The 19,434-nt window shown below is 43.2% G+C and overlaps 1 protein-coding gene across 2 annotated transcripts in view; it reads right to left on the bottom strand.

The window, feature by feature from the left end:
* Positions 1-298: 298 nt before the first annotated feature.
* Positions 299-19,434, bottom strand: part of G3BP2 (G3BP stress granule assembly factor 2) — a 37,530-nt gene continuing 18,394 nt past the window's right edge. Inside the window, exons 5-12 of one of the 2 annotated variants that reach the window (XM_073637704.1) lie at positions 8,441-8,531; positions 8,248-8,350; positions 7,656-7,836; positions 5,864-5,965; positions 5,481-5,583; positions 2,701-2,829; positions 1,536-1,654; positions 299-1,009 (exon numbers count right to left, since the gene is read on the bottom strand). In XM_073637704.1, coding sequence (XP_073493805.1) covers positions 740-1,009; positions 1,536-1,654; positions 2,701-2,829; positions 5,481-5,583; positions 5,864-5,965; positions 7,656-7,836; positions 8,248-8,350; positions 8,441-8,531 — 1,098 coding nt within the window. In that variant the 3' untranslated portion in view covers positions 299-739. The remainder of the gene's footprint in view (positions 1,010-1,535; positions 1,655-2,700; positions 2,830-5,480; positions 5,584-5,863; positions 5,966-7,655; positions 7,837-8,247; positions 8,351-8,440; positions 8,532-19,434) is intronic. The other variant, XM_073637696.1, reaches the window with a different exon arrangement.

Below are 19,434 nucleotides of genomic sequence, written 5' to 3'. Positions count from 1 at the left end.
GGCACCATCATGCTTATTACATTATCAGAGCACTAAATACAATTGAGTACACTTTGTTATGTCGTTTCACTGTACAGAGCTGGAAAAAAAAAAAAAAAATGGCTCGTCTGGCAGAGGCTGGAGTCACGTCAGCAGCCTGCCGTCTTGTAGCACAGATGGGTGAGTGCAAGAATTCTTCATTCTGAAACACTGCACTACTTCAGATCAAACCCTCTGAAGTCAGGTTAGGGCTGAGTTCGGAATTCAGGACTTTTTGATATGCACAGCGCAGGTTCTTTGTGGCAGAAGGCCACAAACTGTTACTCTGTGTTGGTGGGTTTGGAGTAATTAACCGTTCGTTCCTTCATTGTCACAGGTTACTAAGGGGGGGGGGGGGAGACACATTGCACTACTTTTGTTTCCAATAAAGAAACCATAATACTTGCAAAGTGCAACAGAACTATCAGGACATGGGCTTCCGGTGTCCTTGGAAATACTTGCAGTGCTAATGGTCATCTCAGTCACCGAGTCGGGATGTATAAATTAACATTTTAAATTTTGGTTGAAAACGGCAAAAATAAAATGTCATCTCAATTGAAAACTGCAAACAAAAGATGTTTCCACATCAAAGAACTTTTGGGGAAGAAAGGGGAGAAAAAAAAAGGCTGTGTCACATTCCAAAGCTAAAAATTAACAAGAATGCAAACACGACGATTAATGTACCACTGTAGGTTGAACTTTATGTGTTAATGACTGATTTTCAGCGACGTTGGCCAGTAAAACGGCCCTCCATGGATGCTGTTCCTCTTCCTGTATTCATCTTTTGTGCCATCCCACCTCGGGGAGGAGGGCCTCTTCCATCCCGATCACGCATTAGGCCTCCACCAATGATGCCACGTGGTCCTCCTACGCCGCGGTCATTGCGACGTAGATCTCTGCGGTCATCTCCACCGCGAGTTTCTCTTTCACGGGCAGCTCGAGTTTTCTTCTCTTCCACATTCAGCCGAACTTCACCACGGAACATAATTGGCTAGAAAAGGTAAGTGAATATAAAAGTCAAGTTACTGTTATACAGACAGGATCGGTTTGCAGCAGTCAAGAGCATTTAGTGCTGCAGGAATCAGTCATTTCCTGTTGTGAAAGTTTTCATGTTTCTATAAGCTAGGCAATCTTTAGTATGTGAAGAAGGGAAAAACAGACCATTAATAGTCTGTTCTCACCTTGTTATGCTTTTTTAATCTGTCTACGATACACCAACATATGTCTTTAATGGCAAACAGAAGGCACTGAATGTCCATCTGCACAGAAATCTAAACTATGCAATTATGAGAATATATTATATATATATATATATATATATATATATATATATATATATATATATATATATATATATATATATATATATATATATATATTTATTTATTTATTTATTTTTTCATTCAAGAAGGAAAAGGAAAAAAAACAAAAACACACAACACAGTAGGTGTTTCACTTCTGACAACTTTCTCGTTCTAACGTTCTCACAGAGATTCCTTCAATGTAGTTATACATACTTTTGCAAGCAAAATCCTTTGAACGGGTTCAGAATCGTCAAATACAACAAAACCAAAGTTGGGAAGTTTCCCTCCAACACCTTTGGTATTAATGCGGAGCTCCATCACATTTCCATAACCTAGAAAAGTTCATGAAAATCACATTGTTGGATTAGTACACGTAAAACTTGGGGGTCACTACTTGGACAAACCTGTCTCAATCCCTATGCTTCCCCCTTTTAAAATAAACACTTCTATTCATTTCCGATGCCAATCGAGCATTGTCGGCACTGGCTCTCCCGGGGCTCGAGTGACATTATTATGATACCTAATCTCTGTGGCTATTCAGCGCTGGCTTCACGCTCGCTGCCTTCAGACAATCACATACACCCAGAAGAAGTGCAGCTCTCACTTCCCCCAGATGAATGCAATTCATCCTAAGGCAGCGAGATTGAAGCTAGCATTGATGGCCCGCTGGGATCTCTTCATGCGATCCCTGGGTAAGCCAGTGACGATCTTCACTAGAACGGCACCGGAGGTACAAGGGCGAAACATAGGGATTGAGAAGGTGGTGTCCTAATTTAAGCACAAAAACAGGGTTACCATCTGGTATTTTAGAGTCTTTAGTAAAACGCACTACATACACAGCATTTGTTTGTGGACTCTTTTTCTAAGGCCACAGCCTCACTATCAGTATTTGGTCAGTATTCGGTCAGTATTTTTTCTCAGGAATAGGAGCCAAAACCAGGAGAGGGTGATAAATACAGAATTGGTGACTTGTTTCTATTATACCTTTTCTCTGATTGTTCCTCACCTGGTTTTGGCTCCCACTCCTGAGAAAAAATACTGACCGAATACTGATAGTGGGGCCGTGGCCTAAAACTTAGCATATTCTGGTTATGCCTGTCCTCCCTCACCACCATGAAAAGGCTTATCTTGGAGACTTTTAATATGCTTATTTTTAAGTGTATTAAAATAAATATAATATATGAGTTTCACTTTTTATATTGAAGAACTGAAATAAATTAACTTTTTGATGATATTCTAATTTAGTGAGATGCACCTGTATATCAATTCTTGTATTGTACTGTGAAACATAAGAGATCAGCAGCAAGTGTAATATAGAAGTATGTATTTGCTATATTTCGAGGTTCCCTCCTATTACAACAACCCAAAATTTACTCACTCATAAAAAATTCCTTCAGTTCACTTTCATCGATGTCATGAGGTAAGTTACCAACAAAGAGCTGGTGACTATCGGGGTAGCGGAACATGCGGCGGTTATCAGAGTCCCCTTGTTCGGTGTCACTTCGTCCTATCAACACAGACATATCATTTTATAAACAGTTTTCTATGGTTAAGAAATGGTTGTGATCATGCAAAGAGGATCCCCATTTAAAATGATCTGTCTATTACCATAGCTTAAACAACAGTGTGGCATGACTGCGGACCATTGGCCCTTTCCCTTCTCAGGTTTGGGTTGAATAGTTAAGTCATGTTTGACAGTTTAGCATACAATGGGACATATGTAGACAAAGTCTGTGCGCACACCTTAAAGGAGTTGCTCGGGCAAAAAGAAAAGTTCCCTGGCGAATGGATCTGTTAATAAATGGCAAACTAATTGCTGCTAGTCTTCGGTCACTCGCCTGGATCCAGTGCGTGCCACTCCGGGGTCTGCGCCAGCGCAGGAATTGGAGACGTCACAGTGCACCAGATGTGTGACCGATGTGGACCTGCGATTGGCTGCAGTGGTCAAGTGACTATGAAAAACAAATGAAGTGTTGTTCAAGTCACCTGACTGCTTGTCAGTCAAAAGCCTCAGTTGGTGGGAAGGTGACAGCTCCACTCCGTGCTGGATCCAGGTAGCTTGCAGTATGTATCATTTAGCTTTTTTTTTTTTGTTTTGTTTTTTTAAATCCAATTCCACTGAGAAATTTTATTTTTGCCTGGACAACTATTTTAAAGGGAATCTGCCAGTAGGTTTTTGCCATGAAATCTGATGAGAGCAGGAAATAGGGTCTGAAACACAGATTTCAATTAGGTGTCAGTTTTTTGGCTGTGTGCCGTTTACTTACAATGAAGGTTTTATCACCTGGGAATTATCACCATTGGACTAGGTGCCCACGTGCCGCCTGGTCTGACTCTGCTCCACCCTGTGATGAGCAGATTTCTGTCTACTGACTTTGTACATGGAGAGCCTAGTGTGGGCGGGGTTAGCTTTCTCAGCTCTGCTTCATGATGCATCTAAGAATTCTGATTGTATCGGAATTGCAGCACCCAGTAAACTAAGTTATACATTGTTGGAATCTAGCTCACTTGCCCTATATTATGCTACTCTCAGATTAAATAGCATAAACCTGATCGACTAACTACTAATGTGAAAAAATTGTCAAATTATATTATACAGGGTGTTAGAGATGAGCAAGATTGAAAACTTCACTTAAGGCGCCATGTTTCACAAACGCTATAAAACTGCCCCATAATACTGCTTCTACTACCTTATATACTGTAAACATGCCCTCATAAAACTTAATGGTCAAATTTTCACTTGCCAAAAAGATTTGGAGAAAAAGCATACAGTTTTGTAAATGCAGCCAGTGCTGTGGAGTCGGAAAGTCTGTGTCAATTTTGGTGGATTAGGAGACAGAGTAGGCATAAAATAGACCGACTCAGACTCCTAAAATATATAAAAAATTGGGTTCAGTAGTACAAAGCAGGATGTGCTGTAAATGTTTTCATAAGAATTTGGGAAAGTTATGAAATGTCCTATAAATGTCTGTCCTATTCCTGATCTAAAGATCTAGGCATGCGGTGGCAAACCTAAGGCACGCGTGCCAGAGAAAGCATGCAGAGCCCTCCCTTTGGCACGTGCACTATCGCCTCAGCACATGAGTGTGCGGGGCGCGACGACGCCAACCCCTAGTTCTGCTGGATGTGCGTCCTCAGATGCACATCCAGCTGAAATGTATTGCAGCGCACAAACTTGCCGGGTCCGTGAGCCACAATACATGCTGCCGGGCAATCAGAGGCCGCTGTGCACGTGACTGGGCGCATGGCAGTGACGTCATGTGCCCCTGAAGCTTGGACGCAGAAGTCAGCTGCCGGTTTCAGAAGACGATGACGCACAGCTGGGGAAGGTGAGGAGTTTTTTTTTTTTTTCTTTCCTATGTATTTAACAACAGCGTCGCCAGCAGAATGGGTGAATATATACAAGGATGGGGGGGGGGAAGCACATACAAGGATGGTGGAAGTGGGAGCATATTCCTTTATATCTGCAGTCTGGTACCCCTGCTCCTGTCTGTGGCTACTCTCTGCTGCCCCCTGTCTACTCTCTGTACGTGTTGTTTTTCTAAACTAAAACCTCAGTGTTCAGGTTAAATTGGCATGTTGCGATAAATAGGTGGGTTTTGGGTCGCAGTTTGTGCACTCTGTCTCTAAAAGGTTCGCCATCACGGATCTCGGCTTTTAGTTGACATGAATCAGTGCTGCACTTTATGTACATGCTCAGTAGTAAGGCCGTGCTGTGAAGTTGGGAGTCAGGGAAATTGAGATGTGGGAGTCAGATTTGGCTTATCGACTCCACAGTCTGGAATGCAGTAAAACTTTAATTTCATAGCACCAAAAAAACTAAGTTTAGCAACAACGTAGCTAATGTTCTTATTAGGCTATGTGCGCACGATCAGGATTTGCTTGCAGAAATTTCTGCAGCGTTTCTGCACCTCTTGGCAACAAAAATTCTGTGGCAAATCCGCAGCGTTTTTTGCCATTGCATTGGAAAATCGCAGGCTAAAACACACAAAGAATTGACATGCTGTTTCTTTTTCTGCACATGAAATGTGCACAGATCTTGCGAAATGTCATAGGAAATCATAGGATAAGGTTTACAATGCGTTTTTAGCCCATTTCTGCAAGGAAAAAAAAAAAAAACACCAAAGACGCAATGTGTGCAGATAGCCGTATAGTTACCTGATCTCGGGCCCCTTGGCTGAAATGTTGGGCGCTCCCGTGGACGCTGTTCCCTTGTACGAGGTGGCGGGACTTGAGTTTCAGGTTTACTTTCAGTACGTGTCTACAAATAACCATAGAATAAAAAAGAACTAAAAAAACACACTACAGATTTGAGGCTTATATTAAGTGTATAAAATCTCCCATCAATAATGGAAATAAGAGCTTAAACTAATAAAAAGCCATATTAGACAAAAAAAAAAAATAAAAAGACAAAACAAAAACTAAAAACACAACTTACAAACATAAAAAAAAAAAACGTAACCTTTGCCAATGAAAGTTTATTGAACACTGAAGCTTAAAAACAGACCAACTACATAACCAAACAGCCACAGATAAATTACCTGTGAGGCAGGAGCTTTTATTACATGGGGTGGTATTCCCGATGATGGGACAGTCCCACTGGGAGGCAGGTTTTTACTGGTCACTAATGCCCACGAAAAAGCCTACAGAAAATGATGAATGCTGAAGCTTAGGAAACTTTACACTGAATTCTAGCTGGATCAGTGAAAGAAATAATGCACACTTGCTTTATATTAATGAATATACTTCAGAAAACATTGGAACAATTTATATTTACTACAGCCAAATAAGTAAAGAAAATTGTAAATGGCAGTTTGATGAAAAGCTACTGCTTCAGCCAAAGGCCACCACGCTGTGGAGCCGTAAAGCTTCAAGTAACAGAAGGTCTTGCCATTATATTATGAAGGCTTGGATGTAGACAATAACCTTTTATATATGGGATGGTTCCATTTATATGACACCAATTAGTGTAGGTCTGGCCACTAGCGCAGACAAGCTTGGGTTAACACAGGCTACCATTGCGGCAATGAACTAATTAGCGTTTTATAAACAAATCCTAAACTACATTTATGAAAAAAATGCACTGCATTGTGCTGTAGCAAGCAAAAGTGCTCATTAAAGGGAACTTGTCAGCCGATGTATGCTTGCCAAACCACAGGTGACAAATCAGAGCCTGGCTGCTGGAGCGTTTCAGAGAAATCATAGTTTGAAGGCTCCTCAAACTACTTTGAAATTCTCTGGCTTCTCTACAGGAACAGCTCCTAGTGAGAGACCTGTCACTCACCTATGCAAAAATAAAGAAGAGATCAGTCAATCCACAAGAGCGGAGCAGGGAGAAGCTGGCCAGGGACGGCACTGGACTAGTTACGTCTATTCCTATGGTTCCCGGCCGGCTCTTCTAACTAGATTTTCTCTGAAACGCACTGACTTCTCTCCCTGCACTGTTCCAGGTGACCGACTGGTCACTCCATGTACAAGTCAACCAAAAATAGTGGGGCAAGGAGAAGCTGGTAGGGGCAGCACCAGATTGGTCACACATCTCGTAGTAGTCTGCAGTCGGCGCTTCAAAGTACCTCTTTTTTTTGGATTATAAAACTCATTAATCCAAATGTAGCTTACCGGGGGTAAAGCGGCTGCGGTGGACTGGGATCCCAGGAGGCAGGGTGACTGCTGCAGGAAGCCGGCGGTGGTAGGAGTGGGGCGATGCTGTGGGCCCTGGGCTGGGAGGAGGGGGTATTCGGTGGTGCGAGGCTACGGCGGGCTCCGGGATTTCAGAAAAAGTTCAGAGAATGGCCTCTGGGAGCCGAGATCTCAATCTGCACATGCGCCAACTCCTGCGGCCATTTTCCCAAAGTCCACCGCAATGAAAAGGATGGGAAGTGCGGGGATTTTCTGAAAGCCCGGAGACCGCCGCAGCCTAACCCTCCTCGGACCCTGCTCCACCACAGCTGCCCCCCTGATAAGCTACTGTAAAAGCAGACTATAAAATGCACCAGCATTTTATAAAAAAAAAGTTCATTTTCCTCCCCAAAATTTGGGATGCGTCTTATGGTCAGCTGTGTTTTATAGTCTGAAAAATACGGTAGGTTTTCTCTGAAACGTTAAACAGACCTGGCTGTCATTGTGCAGCAAGGCTCTGATGTGGCCTGTGATTTTGGCAGTATGAATCGACTGGCAGGTTCTTTTTAAAACTTGTATGCTAAAACAATCTATAATAATTAAAAAGCTAATCAAAGGCAAGTTCAGTATGGATCTGGCAGAAGTAATCAGCACAGCCTGATAATGCTAATTACTGCACAATCATAAAGCTAAGAATCTAAATGTTCAGATAACCTTAGGGGGTTCCTGTGGAAGAACAACTGGCTCAGCAGGAGGTGGTGTTGGAGATTTTTCTTCAAGCTCCTCTATGTTCTTTTCTTCTTGCTCAGGTTTCATTTCCTCATTCTTCACCTCTGGTTCTGGCTCAGGCTCAGGCTCATTGATAGTCTCCTCCAAGGATTCTTCTACCCCATTACTGGAGGAGTTCAAAAGGTCAGACAGATGTTACTTGCATGTTTTTAATCCCATCCTGTGTATTGTATTCCCCCCATTAAAAAAATAATAAAGATAAATTGAAACAAAAAGGTCAGACAGAAAGAAGAAAATGAATTGAATATGAACAGTGCATGGGGGGCATTTGTTGTGAGACAAAAACACAAAATACATATAAACCTGAATAGGAACTCTAATAGAAGTAGATGAAATAGGAAAAGCAGAAACGAAAAACCATCTTTAGGTAGAATGTTCAAAATCACCTTTTTTGTTATAAACAAGAGGGACAACAGAAATACAGGGATATGAACACTAGATGCAGGTATACCCATTACATGATACTTATTCCCTCTGTCTATAACAACCCACAAAGTGAATGAACAGGCAGACTTACGACACTGGGTGGGCATCATAATAAGAATTGTTGGCATTCTCTTGCACTGGTTCTGGAGATGGCTGCCTCTCCTCCTGTTCCTCCTCCACTTCTTCCTCAGATTCTAATAGTTAAAGGGAAGTAAGAGAAAATTCTATTAACATCCCCACAAGATGTGACAAATATTACTAAAAGTCATTGAGCTTTCACTTGCCTTCATCCATTTCTGCTTCAGAATCACCAAAGACTTCATCCTCATAGCGAAAAATGTCATTGTGGACGTAGAACTTATTGGGAACAGATCCCTACAAAAAAAAAAAGTGTAAATTTACAATAAGAATGTATATATTAAAAGGGAATCTGTCAGCAGGTTTTTGCTATGTAATCTGAAGACAGCAGGAGATAGAGGCTGAAACACAGAATTCAGGGATGTGTCACTTGTCAAAGTGCTGCTGTTTACTAACTGGGGCGTTACATGTGGTGCTGGACCGGGCACAACTACTTTTCTGATGGGTAAGCCTGATAGCTCAAGCCTGTACTCTTTTTGTGTAGGGTATTAGCCCATAATTGTTCTGTGTACACTTATCACTATGGAAGTTATATCTGTATGTTTAAATATTAAATTAATACTGAGCTGAGTCTTATCAAGGATTTGTTCCTGCCTGCTTACACTCCTAGTCCCTTATTGGGCGGAGAGGTCAGCTTTTTTCTACCCCTTTATTTGATCCTCCCCCCCCCCCCCCCCCTTTTTTTTGTGGGCATTGACCCTATATCTAACTTGCATGCGTGAGGTTTTAGCATTGGGGGCGTATCCTGGTCCATGTATGCCCACAAATTCTTCACTCATCTTTTTCTCCTTGATTTTTATTCATCTGTGGTATTGTAAAAAGATTTTTAAAATATTTTTTCAATAAAGAATGATGTTATACACATTTGCAAGTGGTATTTGGATTTTATTTATCCAAGTTTAGGTTGTATAATTAGGGATCCACTGCATAGTTTTGTCCATCTTATTAATGGGGAGATATGACCAAGACAATCTCCAGCCATTATGTACTGTTTATGCCTATGGAATAGTGTTTTGTTTACTAACTGTGAAGGATTTATCATTAAGATTAACATTGCCGGACTAGTCCAACAACTGGGCACATCACAGTCTATGGACTTTGTACACAGAGAGGCTGGTGTGGGCGGGGTTAGCTTTATCAGCTCTGCTTCATTCTAAAACTAAAAGCTCTGATTGTATCAGAACCCAGTAATCTAAGCGATACATCGTTGGAGTCAGCTTCTCTTTCCCTACATCATGCTGCTCTCAGATGAGGTAGCAAAAACCTTCTGACAGATTCTTTGTGTATTCGCACAAAAATAGCATCTTTATATACAATTATAAATTAGAAACTGCGTAAGCAAAACGAGCCATCTCTCTAATTAGAACTACCTAATAGAGCTATAAACCTGTGAAGTCCAAAGCAACAGCAATGTATCTCATATCAGCCAAATGCAACACCTCCAAAAATAAGTGAGCCATCTGTAGACCGCTGTCAAAGAATAGTAATCAAGCATGGTGCAACCCAACATACACATACGATGCTAGCTCAGGGCTAGAAAAGGCACCATCAGCAGCAGCTTTCAGCTGTGTACTACAGCCGACGATCTGCAGTAAAGGTGACATTCGGCACTAGCACCAGATTGTGTCTGCTTAACTCCTTAGATGCTAAAGTCAATAACAATTGCGGCATCTACAGTACAGACTAAAAGTTTGGACACACCTTCTCATTTAAAGATTTTTCTGTATTTTCATGACTATGAAAATTGCACATTCACACTGAAGGCATCAAAACTATGAATTAACACATGTGGAATTATATACTTAACAAAAAAGTGTGAAACAACTGAAAATATGTCTTATATTCTAGGTTCTTCAAAGTAGCCACCTTTTGCTTTGATGACTGCTTTGCACACTCTTGGCATTCTCTTGATGAGCTTTAAGAGGTAGTCACCGGAAATGGTCTTCCAACAATCTTGAAGGAGTTCCCAGAGATGCTTAGCACTTGTTGGCCCTTTTGCCTTCACTCTGCGGTCCAGCTCACCCCAAACCATCTTGATTGGGTTCAGGTCTGGTGACTGTGGAGGCCAGGTCATCTGGCGTAGCACCCCATCACTCTCCTTCTTGGTCAAATAGCCCTTACACAGCCTGGAGGTGTGTTTGGGGTCATTGTCCTGTTGAAAAATAAACGATGGTCTAACTAAACGCAAACCGGATGGAATAGCATGCCGCTGCAAGATGCTGTGGTAGCCATGCTAGTTCAGTATGCCTTCAATTTTGAACAAATCCCCAACAGTGTCACCAGCAAAGCACCCCCACACCATCACACCTCCTCCTCAATGCTTCACGGTGGGAACCAGGCATGTAGAGTCCGTCCGTTCACCTTTTCTGCGTCGCACAAAGACACGGTGGTTGGAACCAAAGATCTCAAATTTGGACTCATCAGACCAAAGCACAGATTTCCACTGGTCTAATGTCCATTCCTTGTGTTCTTTAGCCCAAACAAGTCTCTTCTGCTTGTTGCCTGTCCTTAGCAGTGGTTTCCTAGCAGCTATTTTACCATGAAGGCCTGCTGCACAAAGTCTCCTCTTAACAGTTGTTGAAGAGATGTATCTGCTGCTAGAACTCTGTGTGGCATTGACCTGGTCTCTAATCTGAGCTGCTGTTAACCTGCGATTTCTGAGGCTGGCGACTCGGATAAACTTATCCTCAGAAGCAGAGGTGACTCTTGGTCTTCCTTTCCTGGGGCGGTCCTCATGTGAGCCAGTTTCTTTGTAGCGCTAGATGGTTTTTGCAACTGCACTTGGGGACACTTTCAAAGTTTTCCCAATTTGCACTGACTGACCTTCATTTCTTAAAGTAATGATGGCCACTCGTTTTTCTTTACTTAGAATTTGTATTATGGCAAGAAAAAAGCAGCTAACAGTCTATTTAGTAGGACTATCAGCTGTGTATCCACCTGACTTCTGCACAACACAACTGATGGTCCCAACCCCATTTATAAGGCAAGAAACCCCACTTATTAAACCTGACAGGGCACACCTGTAAAGTGAAAACCATTTCCGGTGACTACCTCTTGAAGCTCATCAAGAGAATGCCAAGAGTGTGCAAAGCAGTCATCAAAGCAAAAGGTGGCTACTTTGAAGAACCTAGAATATAAGACATATTTTCAGTTGTTTCACACTTTTTTGTTAAGTATATAATTCCACATGTGTTAATTCATAGTTTTGATGCCTTCAGTGTGAATGTACAATTTTCATAGTCATGAAAATACAGAAAAATCTTTAAATGAGAAGGTGTGTCCAAACTTTTGGTCTATACTGTAGGTGATTGACAGGGAACAGGTTTCCTTCTGTATCCCATCAAGTGCCACACGCACTCATTGCTTTGGCAGCTGGTGGGCTCCGGGTCTGCAAGCTACAAAAGTATTTGATAGCCACAGAGTCCAATAGGCTACATGTCTGTATAAAACGGACAGCTATAATACACTGAAATGCTACTGTATTGCAGTTTATAGGGTGACCAAAACAGGATGCTGCAAAGTTATAGCCTCGCTATTCATAACCAAGAGGATAAAACAATTTATTCATTCGAAAAGACAGACTATCCATGTTTTATCTATACACTACAACTGTGCACAGCGATTTCCAATGGTGACACGGCAGATGTTTAGGCGGTTCTAGTCTAGTTCTGTCAAGACTCATGCCACTATATACTCGGATATGGACTCCACAGTTTCAGTGATGAGTTGTCTGGAGTTGATTCACCAATGTGGTGATGGCCCCTACACCTGATCTAAAACCTATGAATGACCCGAGACCACACATCACCGATACAGTGGCGTTCATATCTGAGATATGCTGGCAGAGTCGCCAAGCTTTTCTATGCAAGGCTGCTTCAGAAAACCGCTGGCAGTCTCTTTCCTGAGGCGGCTGCGCTAGCCGCTTTGCCATCATATTTTGTGCCAGCTCCACCACTAGCGCCCATGTTCTGTACTTTCCACGTAGCGGCAAGTAGCCTTAAGAGTGAACATGCTACTTTTACCGCTTTTTTGCTTTCAGACCCTTAAGTGTTTAACCGGTTCCCGACCGCCCACTGTAGATAAACGTCGGCGCTTGCCGGGCTCTGTGCAGCGCCGACGTTTAAAAACGGTGGGTGGTCTCGCAGCGCTCAGGACCCCCAGGGTCCTGCAAGCGCTGCGATTCCGGTGCAGAGCGTTAGCTCTGACAGGGAACATCATCGGGACCTGATTAGATCAGGTCCCAGTGATGTTAACCCTTAGCTGTCTTCTATATGCTGTGATCTATAGTGATCGCGGCATATAGGAGACAGCAGGAGGAGAGGGGGTCGTCAACTTACCTCTCCGAAGACCTCCGAGTCCTTCCAGGACCTGGGGTTGCTATGGCAGCTGGAGGTCACATGACCGCCTCCAGCTCTGCCATATATGGTGTCCTGTCTGGCTCAGCTGCAGCTGTAGCCAGACAGGAGACTCTGACTGAAACAGTCAGGGAAGATCTCATGTAATGTAATATATGTCTATTACATTACATGAGATCAGAGATCAGAAAAATAAAAATTAATGTCCCATACAGGGACTAAGAAAAAATGTGAAAAAAAGTAAAAAAAAAAGTTTTTAAACTATTAATAAAAAAATCACAAAATAAATAAAAATAAATAAATAAAATATTAAACCAATAAATCCGTATATTTTTACAAAACCAAAAAAAGTACACATATTTGGTATCGCCGCGTCCGAAACAACCCGAGCTATAAAACTGTCACACTAATTAACTCCTTCTGTGCACACCGTAATAAAAATAAATAAAAAACGGAGCAAAAAAAATATGCTTTTTCATCATATTGCCAAACAAAAAGTGGAAAAAAATGCGATCAAAAAACAAAATAGAAATAAAAATGGTACCACTGAAAACGTCATCTTGTTACGCAAAAAAAAGGCCGCCATACAGCTCCATCAGCCGAAAAATAAAAAAGTTATAGCGCTCAGAATAAAGCAATGCAAAAAAAATATTTTTTTCTATAAAATAGTTTTATTGTGTAAAAGCGCCAAAACATAAAAAAAATACAGTAAGTGTAGTATCGCTGTAAACGTACTGACCCGAAGAATAACACTGCCTGATCACTTTTACCACACGCAGAACGGCATAAAAAAAAAACTCAAAAAACAATTCCTGAATTGTTTGTTTTTGTTAATTTTACCTCCCAAAAAACGGAATAGAAAGCGATCAAAAAATGTCACGTCCCCAAAAATGGTACCAATAAAAAATGTCAACTCGTCCCGCAAAAAACAAGCCGTCACATGACTCTGTCGGCCGAAATATGGAAAAATTATAGCTCTCAAAATATGGTGATGCAAAAACTAGATTTTGCAAAAAAAGCGTCTTTTAGTGTGTGACAGCTGTCAGTCATAAAAACCCGATATCAATCTGGTATCTCTGTAATCACACCGACCCGAAGAATAAAGTAATCTAATCAGTTATATCACACTAGGAACGGCGTAAAAAATAAATAAAACCAATTCTTCACCTGCTACTGATTTGTTTATTATGTCCCCAAAGATCCCAGTAAGGCTCTGCCCACATTTATCCTGTGCTCTGCGCTGAGCACTTACACCAGAGTTTCCGTGTAAATCTCTGAAATACATGATTCAGCCGGAACCCATGACGGAAGATTCCCTGTAATGAGACAGATATAGGCCACTGTGGACGCCGTCTAGCCTGGGATCCCACGGTGTCATTTGTTTTAGGCGTGCATAAAAGTGCGGTTGGCCACAGTTTTGTGCACTTCTGAAAAAAAGGACACCGCTACACAGAGGCCAGACGGTGTCCAGAGTAACTCTGCTGCCTCATTACAGTGAATGGATCCTGCAGGGGTTTCATCTGAATTACATCACTTGGAAATTTAGATGGAAACCCCGATGTAAGTGCTCAGCCTAGAGCGCCGGATAAATGTTACGTAAAATGTTCCCAATAAAAGCTTCAACTCAGTCCTCAAAAAAAGCTAGTCCCCACTCAGGTCCGTCATCTGTTAAAAATATAAGGGACTTCCAAGTTACTGGTAGCAGAAAGGCTCTGGAAAAGCAAAATGACCCTTGCCCCCCAAAAGAAATTCAGAAAATTGTGTGCTCCCAAATCCAAATGCCTATTCTACAATAATTTGTTCTCCAATTGTCAAATAGCACTCCGTCCCCCCCCAGATCTCACCGTATGGCTAAGCGGTACGATACAGCCACATATGGGGTATTGACACTTTTAGAAGAAATTGTGTGACACATTTCGGCACCATTTTCACCCATTGCCCTGTGTGAAAATGTAAAATCTGAGGGTAAAACATTTTTTTGTGGTAAAAATATAATTATGATTTTTTCACTGCCCAATGGTATAAATTTAAAAATTAAAAAATACTCACTACTTCCCTAGATGAATTCCTTGAGAGGTGTAGTTTACAAAATGGGGTCATTTGTGGAGGTTTCTGCTGTTTTTTGCATGTCAGCGACTCTTCAAATGTGACATGGTGTCTGCTGCCTATCCCAGCCAACATAGCGCTCCTTTCTCTTCCGAACCCTGCCGTACACCAAAGCAGTGGTTTTCCCCCACATATGGGGTATCGGCGTACTCAGGAGAAATTGTACAACAAATTTCATGGTGCAATTTCTCCGGTTATCCTTATGATAATGCAAAATTAGGGGATGAAAAACATTTTTTATGGGAAAAATGTGAAAATTTTATTTTCACGGCTCAATATTATAAACTTCTGTGAAGCAGCTGGGGGTGCAAGGTGCTCACCACACATCTAGATAAGTTCCCTAAGGGGTCTAGTTTCCAAAATGGTGGCACTTGTGGGGGGTTTCCGCTGTTTAGACACATTAGGGGCTCCACAAATGTGACATGGCGTCCGCTAATTATTCAAACAAATTTTACATTCAAAAAGTCAAATGGCGCTCCTTCCCTTTCAAACCCTGCCGTGCGCCCAAACAGTGGTTTTCCCTCACATATGGGGTATCTGCGTGTTCAGGAGAAATTGCACAACAAACTTCATGGTGCAATTTATCCTATTACCCTTATGATAATGCAAAATTAAGGGATGAAAAACGGTTTTGTGGGAAAAATGTGAAAAGATCCTAGTTACTTACCGGTAACGGGATTTTACAGAGCCCATGACAGCACCACCTGAGAGAGGGTATCCGCCCACCAAGGACAGGAACCTACTGAATAAAAAGGCGGTACCTCTCCTCCGCATCAGTTTTTTGTTTCAGAGCATGAGAGGGCCTCCGAAGACAGGTTAATACATAACCACCACCTCAACATATGTACTAAACACCTTAAAAAAAGTGCACACCACAGTGATAAAGGGGAGGGAATTAATAGGGTGCTGTCATGGGCTCTGTAAAATCCCGTTACCGGTAAGTAACTAGGATCTTTTCCCCTTCTCCCATGACAGCACCACCTGAGAGATTTATAGAGATTAAATACCAGAGGGAGGGATCACCGCTTGCAACACCCTTCTACCAAAGGACAGATCAGTAGAAGAGGAAAGGTCAAGACGGTAATGTTTGTAAAATGTAGCAGGGGATGACCAAGTTGCCGCCTTACATATAATGTCGATGGGCACATCCGCCTTCTCAGCCCAGGAAGCAGCTACCGCTCTGGTGGAATGGGCCTTCAGGTTCTCAGGAACTGGCAGATTGCTAGAAGAGTAGGCTAAGGTAATAGTATCCCTGACCCATCTAGCTATGGTCCCCCTTGTAACCTCAAGTCCTTTCCTAGCCCCCTGAAAGGATATAAATAAAGCGTCACTCTTTCTCCAGGCTTTTGTCACTTCCAAATACTGGACTAACACCCTCCTAACATCTAAGGTGTGAAGCTTATATTCCTCAGAATCCCTAGGATTAGGATAGAAGGAAGGGAGAGTGATTACTTGCGTCCTATGGAACTTGGAGGCTACCTTTGGAAGATAGGCCGGGTCTGGTCTTAAGATTACTCTATCCATACATACTTGAGTGAATGGATGGTTAATGGATAGTGCGTGTAAGTCACTGACTCTACGAGCTGATGTCAGGGCCACCAATAGCGCAGTCTTTAAAGTTAAGATTTTTTCTGAAACCTTCTCTAAGGGCTCGAAGGGAGGTTTGGTTAATGCTTCCAGAACTAAATTAAGGTCCCAAGGAGGCATTCTTGGAACAGGAATAGGTCTGGATCTATGACAGGCTTTAATAAATCTAATGATCCATCTATTTGCTGCCAAGTCATAATTATACAGTGCCCCCAGAGCAGATACCTGTACCTTAAGAGTACTGGTAGCTAGTCCCATGTTTAACCCCTTCTGGAGGAATTCTAGTATGGCCTCAATAGGAACCCTCCCTTTGGCAGACTGACCCGAGGTAGACAAGAACTTAGCCCAGGTTCTACCATAGATTCTAGTTGTTATCGGCTTTCTACTTGCTAGAAGGGTAGTAACAAGATCTGGAGAAAACCCCCTTTGCGTCAATAGCGACCTCTCAAAATCCAAGCCATCAAATGCAGGCCCGCTCTTTGGGGATGACAGACTGGGCCCTGCCTGAGGAGATCCGGGATGTCCGGAAGAACCCATGGATCTGCTTGGGACATTCTCTTCATCCAAGTGAACCATGGTCTCTTGGGCCAGAACGGGGCGATCAATATAACCCTCGCCCGTTCCTCTCGGATCTTCCTCAGGATAGTAGGGATCAGTACTAAAGGGGGAAAGGCATAAGCTAGAGTGAAATCCCACTGAATCTGCAGCGCGTCCACCGCAAACGCCCCCTCTTTTGGATTCAGGGAGCAAAAGGTTTCGGTCTTCCGATTGTGTCTGTTTGCAAACAGATCTATCTGGGGCTGTCCCCACCGATCCACAATCTGCTGAAAAACGGCTGGATTCAACTCCCACTCTCCTTGTTTCAAGATGTGACGACTCAAGAAATCGGCCTTTATGTTCTCTTCCCCTTTTATATGCAGTGCCGAGAGCGTAACCAGCCGACTCTCGGCAAACCTGAAGGTCTGATCCGCTATTAACATCAGAGGGAGAGACCTGGTACCCCCCTGATGATTGATGTAGGCGACTGTTGATCTGTTGTCTGACATTATCCTGACGTGAGGACCCTGAAGAACAGAACTGAATTCTTTTAGCGCGTTTCTGGCTGCCAACAGCTCTTTCATGTTGGAAGAGAGGCTTGTCTCGCTGTCCGACCAGAGGCCTTGTACAGAACGATCCCTTAGGTGAGCTCCCCAACCTTCCGCACTTGCGTCTGTTGTAATTGTATCCGACACCTGGAAGGTCCAAGGAACCCCCAAAGATAGGTTGACCGGAGATGTCCACCAGTCCAGGGAGTTGATCACAACATCTGGAAGAGATTTTCCCATTCAGGCGACCTTTGAGCCGCCTGTCCGCTGCCAGAATCTCCTGTTGAAGACATCTGGAATGGTGCTGGGCCCACTGAACCGCCGGAATGCAAGACGTCATTGTACCCAACAGAGACATTGCACTCCTCAGGGTGATGGTCGGATTGCTGACAATCTGAGATGTTAGGGATCTGATCTTCAGTTTCTTTTCCTCTGGCAGAAGACAGGTTTGGTTTTCCGAGTCCAGAATGAGACCCAGGAAAGACTGAACCCTCTTTGGTTCCAGCCTTGACTTCTCCAGATTTAACAGCCAACCTAGGCGTCTTAGACTGGCCATGATGTCCGCCAGGGCTAGAGCACAGAGTTGACTTGATCTGCCCACTACTAAGAAATCGTCCAGATAAGGGATGACTAAAATATCTCTTTCCCTCAAGTGCGCTGTGACCTCCAGAATGATTTTTGTGAAGACTCTCGGCGCCATGGAAATGCCAAAGGGAAGAGCTGCGAACTGAAAATGCCTTACGTGCCTGCCGAATTGTACAGCTACTCTTAGAAACTGTTGATGATCTGGCAAAATCGGGACGTGGTAGTAGGCGTCCTTCAGATCGAGGACGCACATAAAACAGTCCGGAAATAACATCTTTATGGCTGATTTTATTGTTTCCATCTTGAAAGGCCTGTAGATTAAATGGTCGTTCAGTCTCTTTAAGTTCGCAATGGTCCTGAAGGAGCCGTCCGGCTTCTTTATTAGGAAGAGGGTCGAATAGAATCCTCTTCCTTGCTCGGGTGCAGGTGTTTCCACCAGAACTCCTTTCCTGAGCAGAGAGAGAACTTCCTGCTGTAAGGCTATCTGTTCCACTAAACCTCTGGGGGCTGATATTTTGACAGTGTTCTTGGGCCTGCTCTTGAACTCTAGTGTGAGCCCCCTCCTGATTATCCCTAAGATCCAAGAATTGGATGAAATTTTCTTCCAGGCAGGCAGGAAGTGGGACAATCTTCCTCCCACCTGGGGGGAACTGTCACTTAGGGGCTTTCTTATTCTCGGAGGAGGGACCCCCAAACATGAAGCCTCTGCTATACGGCTTTCGGTCTTTCCAGCTACCTTGGTCTCTGGGAGCTTTACTGCGGCTGTATTTTCTCTTCCGAAAGGAACTGTTAAATCGGGAACCAGACACCATGGGAAATCCATGTTTTTTGTCTGCGGCTTTATCTAGGATGTCATCTAGACCTTTGCCGAACAAGAAGTCCCCCTCACAAGGGATTGAGCACAGTTTAGACTTTGACTGCACATCTCCTGGCCAGCTCTTGAGCCATAGCGCCCTACGGGCTGCATTAGAGAGGTTTGCAGACCGGGCAGCCAGCCTAACTGAATCTGCCGATGCATCTGCCAGGAATGCAGCCGCTCCCTGCATAAGAGGAAGGTCTGATAGAATTTTCTCCCTGGACACATTCCCCCTGATCTGGTCTTCCAATTGTTGAAGCCAGATCATCATAGATCTAGCAGTGCAGGTCGCTGCTACTGCCGGTTTAAGGGCCCCTGCTGACGACTGCCAGGTTTGCTTAAGGAAGGACTCCGCTTTTTTATCCAGCGGGTCTTTTAAGGCTCCTAAATCCTCAAAGGGCAGAGTGGATTTTTTTGAAGATTTTGAAATGGCCACGTCAATCTTAGGGGTTTTGTCCCATTTAGCCGCATCCTCATCCTCAAAGGGGTACCTCCGCTTGGAGGATGACGGCAGCTGACCCTTCCTCTCCGGTTTCTTCCATTCCCTTTCTATCAGAGATTTAATC

Source organism: Phyllobates terribilis, unplaced genomic scaffold (genome assembly GCF_046119375.1).
Source record: "Phyllobates terribilis strain yellow unplaced genomic scaffold, ASM4611937v1 Scaffold_1__5_contigs__length_1240528914, whole genome shotgun sequence".
NCBI lineage: Eukaryota > Metazoa > Chordata > Amphibia > Anura > Dendrobatidae > Phyllobates > Phyllobates terribilis.
Note: the sequence above shows the minus strand (reverse complement) of the source record. Positions and strands in the feature narration are given on the sequence as shown.